The sequence below is a fragment of the Lactuca serriola genome, chromosome 6 (assembly GCF_051521515.1).
Source record: "Lactuca serriola cultivar US96UC23 chromosome 6, Lser_US96UC23_V15, whole genome shotgun sequence".
Taxonomy (NCBI): Eukaryota; Viridiplantae; Streptophyta; class Magnoliopsida; order Asterales; family Asteraceae; genus Lactuca; species Lactuca serriola.
In genome coordinates, this window is record NC_136413.1 from 160,399,782 (window position 1) to 160,417,938 (window position 18,157).

Genomic DNA, 18,157 nt, shown 5'->3' on the forward strand with positions numbered 1-18,157 from the left:
AAGAATAATTAAAAGCTGTATAAATTTTAAGAAAGAGATAAAATAATGATATTTTATAGAAGAGTCAACGGTCAAACAATAAAAAGCATTTTGTTGCATGCACATATGGTCATAAAAAGTCATTGTCTCCTACACAGCAAAAATACAGATAGCTCTTTCTCTCTCTTTCTCTTTCTTTCCTCAGCTCGGCTTAAAACGGCTTCATCAAGCCGCCATATCCTTCTCCCTTCTTTCTATATAACCCCATTCATCACCCTCTCCCTGAATTATTGTCAAACCCCTTTCAATCTCTCTTCAATCTCCATATCCTAGATTCAAATAGAGTGATTAAAGTTCTTATCATCAAGTTTCAGCTGAATATACATACATAGAATCAGAAGAAGGAAAATATATTTGTACTGTGAAATGATGGTTGAGAAGGAAGATTTGGGTTTGAGTCTCAGCTTGAACTTCCCGGCAACCATGGAGGGGAATCCGTCGTCACTTCAGTTGAATCTGATGCCTTCGTTTGTTTCTTCGTCTTCGTCGTTCAATCATCTTCACAGAACGCCTAATTGGTCCGATTCGTGTCCGTCTTCATCAGGTATTTACGTGCATACAGTTATCTCGTTTTGAAATGTAAAGAATTAAGAGAGCGATTTTGTAATTCACTGTTAGGTGAATAGATCTAGAATCATTTTTAACCGATCGGTTGTTTTGGTAAACCATTCGATTACATCGGCTATGATCGATTAACTGTGCGCGAATCGTTAGATCTGAAAACAAATTCTGAACAGAACTGTTACATGCAGATCGGAACATCGCTGATGCATTTAAAGTGGAGACGAGGTCGTTCCTGAAGGGGATCGATGTGAACAGGATACCGCCGACGGCGGCTGAGGTGGAGGAGGAGGCTGGTGTCTCCTCCCCAAATAGCACCATCTCGAGCATCAGCGGGAAGAGAAGCGAGAGAGATCTTCCTGTCAATGAACAGGACGGCGAGAGAGCTTCTTCTCGAGGCATGAGCGACGATGAAGACGGCGATAACTCCCGGAAGAAACTCCGGCTATCAAAAGACCAATCGGCGATACTCGAAGAGAGCTTCAAGGAACACAACACTCTCAACCCTGTAAGTACGCTTTTAAAGCTTGTACGTTACAAGTGTGCTTTAATGGCATAATCGTAAATAACTCATAATTTTCTGGTTTGTTTACAACAGAAGCAAAAGCTTGCTCTGGCGAAAAGACTCGGGTTGAGACCTCGTCAGGTGGAAGTTTGGTTTCAGAACCGAAGGGCAAGGTTAGTAATTTTCTCATTCTCAAAAGGGTATTATCGGTATTTTCGTACGGGATTTCATCATTTCATGTGAAATCCTTGTTTTGCTCTTGAAGATGACTTGAATTAACGGAAGTTTTTTCTTTTTTACAGGACTAAATTGAAGCAAACGGAGGTCGATTGTGAGTTTTTGAAAAGATGTTGTGAAAATTTAACAGAAGAAAACAGAAGATTACAAAAGGAATTACAAGAATTACGAGCGTTAAAACTTTCCCCACAATTCTACATGCAAATGGCGCCTCCGACCACCCTAACCATGTGTCCGTCGTGTGAGCGGGTGGCGGCACCACCATCTTCCGCCGTGGAAAAACCGGCTGACCACCAACACAACCGAAACCATCTCACTGGTTTGAACCAAAACCACCACCGGTCATTGCCGTTCAACCCCTGGTCAACGCCGGCCACCCAGGTCGTTCATCGTCAAATGAGTGCCCTTCATCCTCGATCATGACGAGGGTAATCTGGTCATTTTGGGTTTTGAATGTATTTGGGTTTTATCTTACTTCTAGAGGGGTAGTTTTGTAATTTTGATATTTAGTTTTCTAGTATTTAAATATCTTCTTCCCAAATTTTCAAGAGGTGAAAAAGACAAAAAGACTCATTGTTTGATTGGAAGGAAGAGACATGTTATTAGGGTTGTAAATTCCCCTCACTAATTAATTAATTTATTTTATATTAATTAATTCTTGATTTATGATATTTTTATAGGACTTTCGAATTTTATTAATATGTTTATCTTAAAGACCAAGTAAAATAATAATAATAATACTAATGATTTATGGCAGTGATGATTTTGATTAATATTATCTGTTGTAACTTCATGTAAAAACCTTTTAAAATAAATGATATGCCTCAAATCATGTAAAGATATATGTTAATTAAAATATTTGTCATTAATGATTGATACAGAAAATATTCATTATACTGTTGTTTTGTTTTAAAATGAATATAACGTTTATTATTTAAATAATACTTATTGCATCTATCAGAAATAAAATAAAAATTAAGTTAAATTATATTAGATTTAGTATTTCTAACGATGAATATTAATTTTATTTAATAGGAATAGGAAAATCGTTATTTACTTATTTTAAGGCAAACAAAAAGTAAAAGGGAGTTGTAAGTTGGTTGTTAACTTTATTACAAAGTATAATGTTGGGGTTAGGCATTTTGGCAATATTGTTGGTTAATGGTTGTAGCTTTACAAAACAATTATTGATTGTTGATTTGATAAGACTTTATTGACTTTAAGATTCATTTTTACAATCAAAATGGCATATTGTGATGTTATCCTCTTTATCCATTTAAATTTCTTTTGACACCACCATCTAAAAATAAATATATTAATGTGTATGATAAATGTTTTTAAGTTAATTTTTATTTCATAGTAACATATTTTAAATTAAGGTTTACATTTATATATACCTAGAATACACGAATGGTCCTTAGGGTTTGGGTAGTTTGCACGTTTGATCTCCAATCTCTTTTTAACTTGAAAGGTTTCTATGGTTTGATTTTGTTACGTCTTTGGTCCCTAGCAGACCTGAAATGATTATTATACTCTTTTCAATATTAATTGAAAAGGAATATTTAGGGTTAATGTTTTTGTAGGCCTACGTATCTTTACAGAGAAGTTCTAATCGAACTCTTCTAAGATATTGATAAAAAAGCATTCGGCACCCTTTCATTTACATTTAATCTTTGTTCTTATTGTTTGATTCAACTAAACTGTTTTGAATCTATCGATCATTATTTTATTGTTTCAACAATTGGTATCAGAGCAGGAGATTGTGTAATACATATGCATATCTTCTGTCGAGCTTACTAGGGTTTTGAGTTTTTATCAGATCTGTTCTAGCTGTTCCATCGTTTTCATCGATTGTAGACGTTATATCTGGGTCATTATTTTACCCTAAACTCGATTAGTATCTTACACATCTGATTATTTACAGTTTTGATTATCTTGTTAAAGATGAATCCAGAAGATCCACATACTCTTCCTTTCAATCTTTCCAGCAACATTGGATCGACGACCAGGATTCCAATCTTTTTCCCTCAAGACTATGAAGTTTGGGCTATACACTTTGAAGAATATGTTCTTGCTCTTGAAGAACATGGAACCCTTATATGGGAGGCTATCACAACGCAAACTTTCTCTTACACGGCTAGAAGGAAGGTTGTTAAAACCCAAACGGATTACAACCTTATTCTGATCAATCATAAAGATACTCCTAATGATGAAAAAGATAAGCTTTTATGCAATGTCAAGGCAGTGAGAATCATCAGGTTCGCTCTTCCTCCAGACACTTTTCGTATGGTAAGTGCATGTGACACAACCAAGGAAATATGGGATAGGTTGAAGGAACTTTACTCAAGCGATGTAGATCTACAACACTCTGTACAAACCTTGCTTTTGTCAGAGTTTGGTGTTTTTGTTCAGAAGCCTGAAGAGAAACTTGATCAGACTTTTAATCGCTTCAATCATCTACTGAGCAGGTTGCTTAAGCACAATCTTAAGCGTGAAAAGATTGAGCACAAAGTTACGTTTATTAATGGTTTAAGGTCTGAATGGAAAGCGGTTGTATCAAGTGTGAAAGCTCATGAACAGTTCAAGAACTATTCTTTGGCACAACTAGTGGGTATTCTTAGATCTCATGAATACTAAGTGATGAAGGACGCAAAAGTTATGTCTAGCATGGGATTGTTGGCCCTAGTTGTGAAGGGCAAAAAGGTTTCAGAAGAAGATTTAGAATCTGACCTCTCATATTTAACTTACCAAGGAAGAACAGGCACTGATGGTTTCTAATCCCAAAAGGTTCATCAAAAGGAACTTTGGACGATTCAAAAATAGAAACAGGTCAGGAAACTTTAATTCGGAGAAATCAAGGGATGAAGGCTTCGGAAGCTCCCAAAAGGATGAAGAAAAGCTAGAGAAAAAGTTGCTTGGTGATTCGGGTTACGATTGTAACTACTGCCATGGTAAAAACCATTTTGGCAAAGAATGCATGCTGAGAAGGTTGAATGAGAAGAAGGAAGAAGAGAAGAATGAAGCGTACTATCTTCAAAAGATAAAAGAACTGAGGAAGAGAAAGAATGCTGAGAATGCAAAACCTGCCTTGATCGTGCATGAGGATGGGGATGAGTTTGAACGAGTTTAGGTATGGTCAACTGACTCGGAATATGAAGAGGTCTGAAAGCCGATGCATGGTGAATGCTTTGTTGTGAAGGATGTTGTGCATGAGTATGCTGGGAAATGTCTTATGGTGCAAATCTGAGTCTCGGAGCAAAAGGAATTTGCAACTGATGCAGATCGTCCTACTGAAAGTTGTTTCATAGCGAGGACTGTCAGAACAGGTGAAGGAGTGCGAAAATATCATCAACAAGGTACACTCCATACTTCAATCTCTTAATATTCCTGCTACACGCTATGAATCTGAATGAGATAATTTGAATTATACTTTTTGTAGTTTTAGTGATAGTTTAAAGAGAACTCGTCTAAACAATTCTAACCTAACTGATCAAATCAGTAGGATAACAAGTAAAAGTGAAGAGAGACGTATGTGGATAGAGAAGCTGGAGATTGAGTTGACTAGGTCTAGCGATGATGTCATTTATTTGAAACGAGACAATTTAGCGCTTTTAAAACAACGAAATATTTTTTGTCTAACTGCGTAGGGGTTATATTTTAACATTACTCCACTGCATCTTGATTGTGAAATAGGCAAAAAGATTCACAAAATGATTTTACCCTTTATCGAATTAAAAAATGATGAAATCGATGAAGAGTGCTATAAATACGAATCCATAGTATCTTCTGAAGAGGTTTCAGACGCATATCGAGTTGGTCTTGACAAAATTGAAGCCTACATATAATCCAAAGGCCATAAGAGCATGTTAAAACAAGTTCTGGATGAAAAAGATAGAGATAAAATTAAATATGATACTATACAAAAATTTGACTCGTTGTGCATGAAATTGAGTTCAGAAAACACTTTTGATGCTAATAATGTTTCTGAATTTGATGAGAACGACATGAGTGAAATTTCTGTAGATGATGAGATTGATTGTTCGACTTTTTTTCAAAATGAATCTGAACCTAAGAATAAGTTAATTTCTGAAAACTCTATTGAAAATGTTCGTACTATAGAAAAAAAAAGTTTAGGTGTTTTAAAAGAAAAGGCTGCCATTTTTACGAAAGTCAAAACAGTTCCGAACCAAGTGTTTGTAGCAACTGGACTGGACACAAAAGATACTCCAAAACTAACAACCATTGTTAATAATGATAATGCTATTGGTTGTCCCAAATTTTTTTGGGATGGTCCTATAGACAATACAGATGAGACAAGAGGTCTATCTGAATTCACCTCTTGGAAGATGAAGGTCATATATGTTTCAAATCCCATAAATTCTGTCAATCCCTATAGCAATCAAGCAAGTACCAGTGGCACAAAATATGTCACATGCGAAACCTCTTCCATACCGTATTGTCCTAAGATCCGAAAGGAAAATCCTAGATCTAAGGTTCATTTGTCTGCTGAAGAAATGATTGCAAAGAAAAGGCAACTAAACAATAGATACAAGAAAAATCAACAAGCTAGGAAACAATTCTAGAAAAGTCATTATTCTAATTACAATATTGTTCATTCAGTAAGATCTACGGTTCGCAATGTGAAATTTACTCCTATTCAGAGTTCGAAACCAAATTCTGTTTTGAAATAGGTTGCAAAATCTATGGTTACAAAAACTATTGCGAAACCAGAAAATAATGCAAAATCTCAAGTTTCGAAACCATTTGATAAGGCTAAACCAAAATTTTCTCATAAATCCAATTTTTCAAAAACTACCAATGCATCAAAAGATGTTAAAGGCAAATGCAAACTAGTTTCAAAACCCAAAATCTCTTCCAAGGATTCCAAAGCTCAGTTGAAAAAGGATGAAAAGAAAATAGCTAAACGATTGTCAAGCAACAAATAGCTTCAAGACAAACAAAAATTTCTTTTAAAAGAAATCCTAATGATGAAAGGATTATTGTTTTCAAAATCATGAAAGGAGAGAATTCTACGTTAATAAAGAGATCTTATTTAGTAGATGAATCTATAACATTTCCTGTTCTTAAGAAAACCTCACAAGGACCCAAACAAATTTGGGTTCCTAAATCTCTCTGAATATGGAGGTGATACGTGACAAACAGTACGACTTAGAATGGTACATCGACAGTAGCTGTTCACGTCACATGACAGGGAGGAGGGAAGAGCTCAGGAATTTTGAACATTGAAGGATGGTGGCAAAGTGAAGTATGGAAATAATGCCACATGAGAGATCAAAGTGTACGACATGATCACGAATGACGAATTCATTATTCGGAAGGTAGCTTCTATAGAAGGCATGCAACATAACCTAATAAGCGTTTCTCAATTTGTTGTAGGTACAAGGCTGAAGGTTTCATTTCATGAGGAAGGATCTGAAATAATAGAGAAGAAAACAAAGGCGGTGATATTAAATTCCAAAAGAAAGGGAGAGATGTTTCATTTGAACATTAAACCAATAGTCAGGAAGCTAGTCATTTTCCTTCTTACGAAAGCATCTTCGGATGATAGTTGGCTTTGGCATCGAAGGATCTCACATTTAAATTTCAAGGACATCAACAAACTCGTACTTGGCGACCTTGTGCGAGGACTTCCTCTTCTGAAGTATGACAAGGAACATCTGTGTACAACTTATGAACTAGGAAAGCAAATTCAAAAGAGTCACTCCATAATTATCAATACCAAAATTATTGAGTCACTTGAACTCTTACACATTGATCTTTGTGGCCCATCTACCCTTGAGAGTGTTGGTGGTAACAAGTATATTTTGGTTATTGTAGATGATTTTTCTCGATTTACTTGGTTATATTTTCTTAAACAGAAATCAGATGCTACCTCGAGGCTAAAGGATTTTATCAAGCTAATTGAACTTCAATTGCGAAATCCAGTTCGGAACGTTCGTAGTGATAACGGTTCTAAATTCATAAACCAAGTGTTTGAAGAATTCTTGACTGAAAAGGGTGTTACTCACAACTTCTCTGCTCCTTACCCTCCTCAACAGAATGGAGTTGCTGAAAGAAGAAACCGATCTCTTTGCAAAGCTGCAAGGACCATGCTTTCATTTGCAAACTTACCACTATATTTCTGGGCTGATGCGATCGGAACCGCCTGCTTTACTCAGAATCGCTCCTTGATTAACAAAAGATTCTCAATCAACCTTACGATATTCTTAATAAACGAAAAACTAACATTAAATTCTTTCATGTTTTGGTTCCAGGTGTTTCATTTTCAAATCCAAAGAGCAAAGGAACAAATTTGACGTGAAAGCAGATGAAGGAATCTTCTTAGGGTACTCTCTTACTTCAAAGGCATATAAGGTTCTGAACAAGAAATCCAAAAGAACTAAAGAACCCTACTATGTCACTTTTAATGACAATTATCTTAAGAAGTATCAGAAGTCCAACAGTCCATCCGAAGAGATTTTTCCATCCACACCATCTCAAACGACTCCTCTGATGAACTTGTATGTGGAATTCATGAATTTGTTTGATGAGCCCGAGAAATCCATCTGCTCTGAATCAAATGCTAAGGATAATCAAGAGGATGATTTATAAAAGATCATCGACGATGATACAAAAGATATCGAATCCGAACCACAAATTCCGAAGGATACAGAAGCAAACACTGATATTCTGAAGACGTATTAATTTCCACCCCAAACACAACCTACTTCGACTACATTCCAGGGGGAGGGTTCCACTTCAACCTCCACAATTGATACATTTGTTGAGGGGGAGAATTTAAACCCTGAATTCAGTATTGATATTCCGATCCAGGGGGAGAATCCAATTCCGAACGTGGAGTCGAATGCAAATTCCCTAGGGGAGAACGACAATGAGAATAACGACTCCGACGACGTTCAATCAGAATTCGAAGATGTTAATGCCGAATTAGACCCAACTTATGATCCAAACTACCCACCATTAATAAAATTAACCAAAGATCATCCCAAAGCTCAAATCATCGGAGCTCCATCTTCAGGAGTTCTCACGAGAGCTCAGCAAAAAGCAAATCAAACTGCATTACTTTCTAAGATGGAATTTTGCATGTTTAATTCGTTTATCTCCAAAATTAAGCCCAAGACTATCAAATTTGTTCATTATCTCTCTAATTGGGTGCAAGCTATGCAAGAAGAGCTTAATGAATTCGAGCAAAACAAAGTTTGGAGACTGATTCCAACTCCAAAGGATGCTTCTGTGGTCGGTGTAAAATGGGTGTTTCAGAACAAGCTTTACAAGGAAGGGAATGTTATCCAGAATAAAGCTAGGTTGGTTGTGAAAGGATACTTCCAGGAAGAAGGAATAGACTATGAAGAGACATTCGCACCGGTTACAAGGCTTGAATCTATTCACATTTTCCTTGCCTATGCAGCTCATAAGAATTTTGAAGTCTATCAGACGGATGTCAAATGTGATTTTCTGAATGGTGAGTTAGAGGAAACGGTCTACGTAGAGCAACCACCAGGTTTCGTGAACGAGAAATATCCAAACCATTGCTACATTTTGGATAAGGTTGGGTATGGTTTAAAAGAAGCTCCTCGAGCATGGTATGAATCTCTTACCCGATTCTTAAAACAATCAAAGTTTAAACAAGGCTTGGTCAACCCAACCTTCTTTCGTAAGAAAGATGGTGACCATATGATGATTATCCAAATCTATTTTGATGATATCGTTTTCGGATCAACCAATCCTAGATTGACTGCTGAATTCCGAAAGTTGACAGAGACTAAATTTGAGATGAGCTCAATGGGTCCTATTAATTTTTTCCTTGGTTTAAATATTAGACAGAGTTTGGAGGGGATTTTTATCAACCAGGAAGCCTACACCAAGTCGTTACTTGCAAAATTCAGAATGATAGGGGATTCACGAGTCAAGGTACCGACGGTATTCAGAATGAGGCTAACACCGCCCTTGGAGCAACCTGCAGCGGATATTACTCTCTATAGACAGATGATTGGATCATTAATGTATCTAACATCCAGTCGACCAGACATAATGTTTGATGTTTGTTATTGTGCTAGGTTTTAGGCGAATCCTCGTGAACCACACATGACTGTTGTGAAGAATATTGGGTTAATGAACTAGAAAGGTAATGAACTTTGGTCTTTGTTCACATTAAGGTAACCATGTTTTTTTTCATATACATTTGACCGTTGAACTTCTTTGAGCTATTCAAAATAAGGTAATATGACTGGTAATTAGCGGTAACATTACTCTATTATGAACATGTCAAATAAGTTTACTAGTCAAATGTGTACGAAAAAAACATGGTTACCTAAATATGGACAAAAACCAAAGCTCCTTGCCTATTTTGGTAATATTAGGTTCTTTATGTTAATTGCATGTAGTCATAAGATCCATTCATATGACATGAAATTGGGTTTGTCTGGTCTTTATGTATGAGGAAATGATCAAGTCTTGGGCTAACCCAGTTTAGGCCCAGCTAGTTATGGGTTAGGTTGTATACGCTTAACGAGCTAGGTTGTATGTGCTTTAAAGACCTAACAACAAAACTTAGCCCATGACTAGTTGGGACTGAATTGGGTGAGACCAAGCCTAACCTAATTGCTCATTGACTGTCGGAGCATGATCCCAAGGCACAGTCCCTGAGACGGTTCTTGACCAATATTACCAAAATAGGTAAGAAACTTTGGTTTTTGTCCCTATTTAGGTAATCATGTTTTTTTCGTAGACATTTGACCAATAAACTTGTGTGACCTGTGCATAATAGTGTAATATTACCACAATTACCAGTCATATTACCCTATTTTAAACAAGTCAAACAAGTTCAATGTTCAAATGTGAACGAAAAAAACATGGTTACCTAAATATGGACAAAGACCAAAGTTTGTTACCTTTCTAGGTCATTAACTCAAGAATATTCTGAGATATCTCAAAAGATCATCTTCTCTCAGAATATGGTATCCGTCAAACTCCAGATTCTTTGTGCAAGCATTTTCGGATGCCGATCTAGGCGGATGCGGTCTCGATCATAAAAGCACTTCTGGGGGATGTCAGTTTCTTGATGGCAAACTAGTAAGTTGGCAATCAAAGAAACAGACTTGTGTGTCCCTATCAACTGTAGAAGCTGAATACATCGTAGTAGCATCATGCACTTCGCAAGTCGTCTAGATACAAAGCCAACTTCGAGACTATGACATCAACATGAAGAGGATTCCACTCTATTGTGATCCAGAAAGTGTTATTCGGATTTTTCACAACCCAATGCAACATTCCAAGACGAAACATATAGCACTGAGGTATCATTTTATAAAGGATCATGTAGAAGATGGGAACGTTGAAGTACATTTTGTAAGATCCTCTGATCAACTTGCTGATATCTTCATGAAAGCCTTACCTGAAACAAGCTTTAATTAAATTCTACAACGCTTAGGATTGTTAGAAGCATAATCTGTTTCAAAACCATCTTCGTAATCAGAATGCATCTCTTAAGTTCCGAACCGGTCCGAATCCTCGAAGGTATTCGTAAGTCACTGTTCACACTCCGAACGGGTCCGAGCGCTCGAAGCGACTCGGAGTCTACTGTTCATATAGGACTCGGAACATCATGTATCCTTTGTATATTATATGTTTTCGGTATTTTCTTTTCTGTTTTTATTTCTTTTTCAGAAAAAATTCAAAATACAAAATTATTTTATTTTTTGTTTTTATTTTTTTTCAGAAAAATTTCAAAATACAAAAATATTTTATTTTCTGTTTTTATTTTTTTCAGAAAATTCAAAATACAAAAATATTTTATTTTCTGTTTTTATTCCTTTTTTCAAAAAAACTTCAAAATACAAAAATATTTACTTTATTGTTTATGTTTTATCTTTTTAGAAAATCAAATACTCCAAAAATATTTTTGTTTTGTGTTTTTGTGTGTTATTTTTTTTAAATTTGTTTTATCTTAGGTACTTTTTCATCACCACAATTCGGAATGATGGGGCAGGAACATTACTCCGTTTCTATGTACTAGCTAAGTGTCTCTAGAAGCATGTTGTTGCATGTTGTCCAAAGCCTCTAAGACTCTATGTCGAAGCCTTAATGAAAATTTCACTCCGAATGTTTCTTCCCAATCAGGATAATATTCACATAAGTCGTTGAGCTACCTAACTCTTCTCATATCGAGTTAACAATTGACTGCTTAGTCACTCGCAAGTATATTTTTATCTTCGAAACCACCTTATCTTTTCTCCATCACCTTCACTTTCACATTTGTAACTGTTGAGACTCTCAGAAATTACCACTGAGGTTTATGGTTACACAAATTCTATATTTATGATCTTCAAATTGTTATCACCACGATTTGAGTGAAACCCAAAATCTGAACCCTATTTATGTATTAACGGTGAACAATAAATTTGTTCTAGACTTTTCACCTTGGAATTGACGAAATTCAACCCTTGTGGTTTGTACCTTGAAATCCGAGTGTTTTTATTTTTGCAAAGTCTTGAGGAATGCTCTCAACCTAAGACATTTCTTCCCAATAGATCCAATTTTTATTTTTTTTTGAGATTTTGACTTTGTCTAGCCACTTAAATGAATTGTAAGCATACTTGTTATTATGGCTACACTGATCAGACAAGTACTTCTTCCATACTTTCATATTTATGTTGAGTTTTGTAGTTTGGTTGAAGCAAAGCTACCCATTAAAGCCTAAAGAAAGGAAGCATTTCACTATTTCTCAACAAATAAATGATCGTAATTCTACGGGAATCCATGCAAGCACTTCCGAGTCTCTCTTGAATATGAAGGAAGAGATCGTTGCCCGAGATCCATCAGCTTTTATTTTAATTTTATATTGACATCACAGAATCCCATATATATTTGTTTTATTTCTTTATCTTTGGCACACTCTTGCACGACAATCCTTGTGATTTTCCAAAAGTCTGGTTTCACTTATTCTGAATGGTTACTGTCAGATTTGGAGAACAGGTATTGGCAACCTATTACGAATTTACAGAATTGAAACGTCGGTTTTTAAGGGATAAGATTATGATTTGGGCACGTGAATTTTTCAAACGGATCTTGACGTCTCGCATGTCAGTTACGCCGCCTGACACACCCTAGCTGTCACATCTTTTCGGGTTACTTTTACAGGATTTGGAAGCGCGAAATGACAGATTTCTCTCAACTATCACACCGTATAAAAGGGAAATTGATGTTTGATTATTACTTACCACTTTCAAAGCTTTCCAATTCTCCGGCATGAAAAACTCTCTCTCTATCAAACACTGTTCATCTTCTCCATCTGCTTCAATGGCCATTTCTTCTGAAACTCCATCCATGGCTGACCAAACCGCTTCATCGGGACTACTGAACATCAAATCCAAACAAAATCTCATTTTGGATCTCAACTCATCCAAATACGTCGTCTCTCTCCATCCGATGATTGAGTGTCTCTATCACTCTTCTTTGGCTCTGGCTCTTACCATGGCAGAGAATGCCCCTTGGTTCATCTATCTATGGCATACTCCACTACAAGCTATTAGGAAGGTGAGTTTGTGATTACTTTTGAGATCGGTTCCCACAAAACATCAATCTCCAAGTCTCGATTCAGCCGATTCCCAGGGTTTTCTCAAGCTAAGAAATCTGGTTGACCCGGAGTCAATATTTTCTTCTGCAATTTTGGAGATGTTTTATCAGATGGGTTACGTGGGAAATCTCGCCATTGTATCCAAGTTCAAGAAGCCCAATCTTCCTCCGATATGGAATGGCCTATTTACCCTTCATTTCAAAAGCGTTTTAGAGGTTCATGGGCTCAGACAGTGCAAGTAAGCTTTTCTGCACTATTATCTACGGACTCTACCATGGAATCAACCTGGATTATGGTGCCATCCTTTGGGTACAACTAGTTAGAGTACTCTTTCCACAACACGGCACTCGGAGATTTCATGTGCTCGGTTTTGGTCCGTCATCGTCCATAGAGCCATCACTAAACTCATCATTCTGGTGACTAAGGGATGTATCATAGTAGCAATCCCAATCTTTCATACTTTGAACTTCATCGTGTCTGATCCTATGAAGTTCGAATTTATTGGATCTCTTCCAAAGGCTATGCTCAACTGTGTTCCAACAGAAAACGAGGTAATCAAGAAGTATCAGAAGAAACCTGCATCGGGTCCTCGCCCTTTAACACCTGAGATGCAAAAGGCTTTGGAGGAAGTGAACAAGCCTAAGAAGGGAGGTAAGCCAAAAGTGAAGGTTGTTCCTTCCGAACAAGTTCAAAGTCCGACGAAGAAAGTTAAGAAGGTCGCTCGTAAGTCGCGATCACCCTCTCCAGTCATTAAAAAGGATTCGGAGTCTCACACTACTTCCAAAGTTCGGAGAACAGAGCAAGTCCAACACGAAACTGAAGATACATGATTCAATTCGCAACCAGTGGTCTCGGAGCCCATTACCACTCAGACTACTACAAAGGCAACATCTCCGATTCATACTTCTCTTCCCTCACCAAATGAAACTTTTCGTGTTCCTTCTCCTCCACCTTCTCCTACTACTACTTCCACTCCCATTTCCACACCGATCACTATCGCTCCCTGTCGGAATGTATATGTGGGAGTCTCGCAACCACAAATATCCATTCACTACTAAATAAAGCCCTTTAATGACGCGCAAACAATGACACGCACTGATAGACGATACGCATTTGTGCGTGCCCTAAAAAATAATGTCAGTTTTGCAAAATATGAAGGATAGAGGGCGCCGCATTTGTGTGTGCCCTAAAATTAGTGTCAGAAAAGAAAAAAAAAAGAAAATGCGGAGGGCACCTTTCATAAAACGTGTGTCATCTAAGAATGTCGCTTTATAATTTTTTAATGAAACACGCGTTTTAAGCGGGATTTCACCCGCCTATATTGGATCCCAAAAATTAAACCCCCCCGCCTCTTCCGATTAGCAAGAAAAAGCCCTAGGGCGTTGGTCTTCATAGCAGCATCGCACCACCACCCAACCTCCGATCTCGCACCGCCAACTGTCTCCGACCATCTTCTCCAACCATTTGGGAGAAGTTGTTTCCAAATGTTTCAATATTTCATTACGTTTGACCAGCTTATAAACCAATTTTCCCTTCCATCTTACGAAGACATCCTATTTTTCTTCTTCAGTGATTCCCCCCTTCTCCTCTAATTACTTTCTCGGCTTCTCCCCTGACTTACAACAAGAAAACCCTAGTTCTTTCCTTTAACTCGTCTTCGCAAAATCAAGCGCATACAACCATCATCTATGAGTCTGTCTTCTTCCTCTTACAATCGCTAAGCCCTAACACCGAAAATTGAAAGTCAATTGACCCTCCGTTCGAAGAAAAAGGTAAGAATTTTCCTTTATTTATTCCATTCTGTTACTTTGACCTCATATTCTTCTATTCTTCGTCTTTTTTCTTCCAAATTATCAACTCTAGCCCTATACTGTGTTTTCTTTAAATGGAGAACCATTCAATTTAGGGCTTGATTGCAATTTTCTCCACGAAGCCCTTCTTCAGTAGTCAGCTTTTTCATCTTTTTCTGAAGGACCAATGCCCTTCTTTAGTGATTTCAGGATCCATGTAAGTATCAATGTTGAATTCATCTTTTTCCGATTGCTTTTCCATCTCAGAATGCAAATAGGTCTGGAACTTTACATCATCTGTGATTTTAAGGGACGGACTTTCGTTTAAAGACCTTGCAAATTCCTTCTCGCTTTTTGATTTTCCACTTAGAACTAATACAACAGGTCGTTGGGACTCCATGTTTGCTATAAAAAAGCACGATCCAGTTAGTATACACATATCATAAACACTGGATGCTGCAATCTTAGATGATAGTGATACTTAAATTGTAATACTTAAATTGGTGTGTTTAAGAATTTGTAGGTCCCACATGAAGGAACAATGTGTGATCTGTTAAGGTCGGATCCAGATGATAGATGTGGGTAGGGGTTCTCTCCACATGGGGCTGGGTACACATTCGGACAAGACATCGCATCTCACTTCAACTATACAAATGGGCTTACTCTCATCTCCAGAGCTCACCAGCTTTTCATGGAGGATTTCAACTGGTGTCATGTATATTTAATTAATTAGTCCTCCATCCCTCTATCCCTCTTTAATGATAATTATTAGGCTTATTAATAATTTTCTGATTGATATTAGGACAAGAATGTGGTGACAGTGTTCAGTGCACCAAACTACTATATGACAGTGTTAATATCAGTTTCCTTGTTCTTTTTTATACTTGATGCACCTTTGATGTATCAAGTTGCCTATGTTTTCCTTGTCATATCTGATTTTTGGAAGAGTATGAAACGAGGAATGGGATGGTTATGTTCTTTATGCACAATGCTTCTTAGTTCAAAAACAGAGTTGGATCAGTATTGGGGGGGGGGGGGGGGGGGGAAGTCGCAAGTCATGGGGCCCCAACAACACGGTGCTTCTTACTTCAAATATGGCTTTACATTATCAACAAACCAATTTTGACTCCTTCCTTTTCAAATATGGTTGTTCTTTTTAGTTATTTTAACAATATTTTGTGACCAATTATTATTTTTGAATGTTGACAGTATGACCTCATTGGCAAGCTGCATTCTATTAAGCATTATCTTCTTCCGGATCAGGTTAAATTTTGATTGTTGTGTTTTTGTAGTTTAAATTTTTTGAAAACACCAGTGGTGGTAGCGATGATGGTAGTGGCACTTTCTTTTTGTTATTTTTTTTTTTCAGAAAGATTACTTTAGCCATGACATGTGGAGTTCTTGGAATATAGATGTGGACCCAAATCTAGGTAAAACGTATTTTGTATAACTGGAAAGTTTTTTCTTTACAGACTAATCATCATCTAAAAATGAAAAAAAATGAAAATTATAAGAAAAAGAATTATATCAATATTATTTATCTTCTATCTCCTATATTCTGTAAAAAAATGAAAAAAAGTGTAATTCATATTTAATTTACACTTTACAGCTTTTGCTATTGTTTTGCTATTGTTTGGGCAAAACTTGAGCATAAAGGATTTCATTCCAACAATCAAGAACACCAGCTAAACACCAATAACCAATGGAATCATGGAATGGAAAAAGGAAGGAATGAAATAAAATGAGTTTTATATATTTTATGTAAATACAATTACTTAATTATGTACATAATTTAATTTAAACTTAACGAACCATTACATTACTTTCCAGATTCCATCATATACGAGACACCACCTAAATGAGGTCTTAGGTTCAAATGTTTGTGGACATTGTGGTCTACTTTGTTGGCACTTATCAAAAACTTTTTTTTTTCAATTTTTAAAGTTATTGTGAAAGCTTAACATGGTTCTTTCTTTCTATTTTAGATACACATTGTTGCTTCATGGTTAAATGAGCAAAATTTGAGCAAAAAGTCAAAGAGAAAGAGATAATGTACAAGAGCTACAGAGACGAACATAGGGGTGTGGTTGACACTGACAATAATAAAATTTGTTTCAAAGAACTTGGTGTTGTTAGGGCCATGGGTACCAACCACTTTTCCCCTAATGTGGTTTTTATCATCTCTAGAGGCTTTAGAACAGATTGACTTTGTCGGTTCTCAAGAGCATGCACTGATAGGTTTTGCATCTGACTAAGTTTTAGATTGATATTGGGATTTTACAGGTATCAGATGGTTTTTGATGCTTTATTATCGGGGTTTGCTGGTTTTCCACCATATTACCCCTGCACTTACAACATATTACTTCATCTTTGGTCACTTTTATTTATGTATGAATTTTCTAGCTCATGACAACAGTCGAGTATTCAAATTCAACTGAAAAATTTCTTTTGCATATCTAACCCGCAACGTGGGGTTCTTCCCTAGTTTGGTTAAAAAGAAGAGATTTTAAGAGTTTTTTTTTATGAAAACTACCCCTACATACTGTTTAGCATTAGTGTGATAAATTTGTTTCATATACAACTTACTAGATTGTGATAATGCCATTTGCTTATACTATTTTATGTACCAAGGCTCTCACAATAGGAGAAATGCATGAAAAGTTTCAAATGGTGATTGTCCGACATAACGGCCATGCGGTCCAGGTGACAATTTGGTCTTTTCAAACAAGCTCTTTTTTTATGATAAATTTACACACACCCAACATTTATAACCATTTTTTATACTCTTGAATAATATTTACAGGAGGATATTCCTGATGGAGGTCATGCAGAAGTTAGATCACAATCTTGTGTCAACTACACAAATGTTGGTGAAATCACATGAACAGATCATCTACACAAATGTTGCTCTAGACCCGTATTCTTCAGATGGGCATGATGGTATTGTCAGAGAAGATGGTAAGTGTTCCTTTTTTGACTTTTTACATTTTTTCCCTCATTTTTCATGTGTGTTACATTTCATAGGAGTTATAATGAATGATGGGATTGTGCATTAGTTGTGTAAACAGGCTGTTTCACAGGTATTTACCATTTCAATTTATGACTTTTGACTTCAAGGGTGTTGATATTCTCACAAGGTTGACTTTAAGAAGATTGTGAGTGATAACTGGGTGGAGCCTCCACAAGTATCATATGGAAACAAAAGAAACATACCAATAAGAAGTAGAAACAAGAAGGTGTTCCTTAATAGCAATGTACTATTAGCTTATATAGTTAGAGAAAACCTCTTAATAACAATGTACAATTAGATCCCCTTAATATCAATGTATTACAATTTTTTGACATGATGTTATTGGATGAAATTGATAGTTTTGGTATATATTTGTTTACATATTTTTGTATTATGTGTGAATGAGTATTGTAAAGACG

General features: G+C 36.4%; 2 protein-coding genes across 2 annotated transcripts; both read left to right on the plus strand.

Annotated features, from left to right (window-relative positions):
• The first annotated feature begins 255 nt into the window (after positions 1–255).
• On the plus strand, positions 256–1,993 carry HB-2 (homeobox protein 2). Its single transcript, XM_079004971.1, has 4 exons — positions 256–583; positions 792–1,108; positions 1,199–1,278; positions 1,408–1,993. The coding sequence occupies exons 1-4, from the start codon at positions 406–408 to the stop codon at positions 1,763–1,765; spliced, it is 933 nt and encodes a 310-aa protein (XP_078861097.1). The 5' UTR covers positions 256–405; the 3' UTR covers positions 1,766–1,993.
• Positions 1,994–5,283: 3,290 nt separating this feature from the next.
• LOC145060327 (uncharacterized) lies at positions 5,284–11,392 on the plus strand. Its single transcript, XM_079008016.1, has 4 exons — positions 5,284–5,662; positions 6,740–7,617; positions 8,087–8,667; positions 11,314–11,392. Exons 1-4 carry the CDS (start codon positions 5,284–5,286, stop codon positions 11,390–11,392), a joined length of 1,917 nt encoding a protein of 638 aa, XP_078864142.1.
• Positions 11,393–18,157: the final 6,765 nt, after the last annotated feature.

What these genes read in the sequence shown, in the direction of transcription:
- LOC145060327 (XM_079008016.1), top strand. Translation starts at nt 5,284, where the DNA reads ATGAAATTGAGTTCAGAAAACACTTTTGATGCTAATAATGTTTCTGAA. An exon ending in CAATACAGATGAGACAAGAG is followed by an intron (nt 5,663 to 6,739) that starts GTCTATCTGAAT and finishes AATTTGTTGTAG; the next exon opens with GTACAAGGCTGAAGGTTTCA. An exon ending in GTTATCCAGAATAAAGCTAG is followed by an intron (nt 8,668 to 11,313) that starts GTTGGTTGTGAA and finishes GTTTTATCTTAG; the next exon opens with GTACTTTTTCATCACCACAA.
- HB-2 (XM_079004971.1), top strand. Translation starts at nt 406, where the DNA reads ATGATGGTTGAGAAGGAAGATTTGGGTTTGAGTCTCAGCTTGAACTTC. An exon ending in TTCGTGTCCGTCTTCATCAG is followed by an intron (nt 584 to 791) that starts GTATTTACGTGC and finishes TGTTACATGCAG; the next exon opens with ATCGGAACATCGCTGATGCA. An exon ending in TTTCAGAACCGAAGGGCAAG is followed by an intron (nt 1,279 to 1,407) that starts GTTAGTAATTTT and finishes TCTTTTTTACAG; the next exon opens with GACTAAATTGAAGCAAACGG.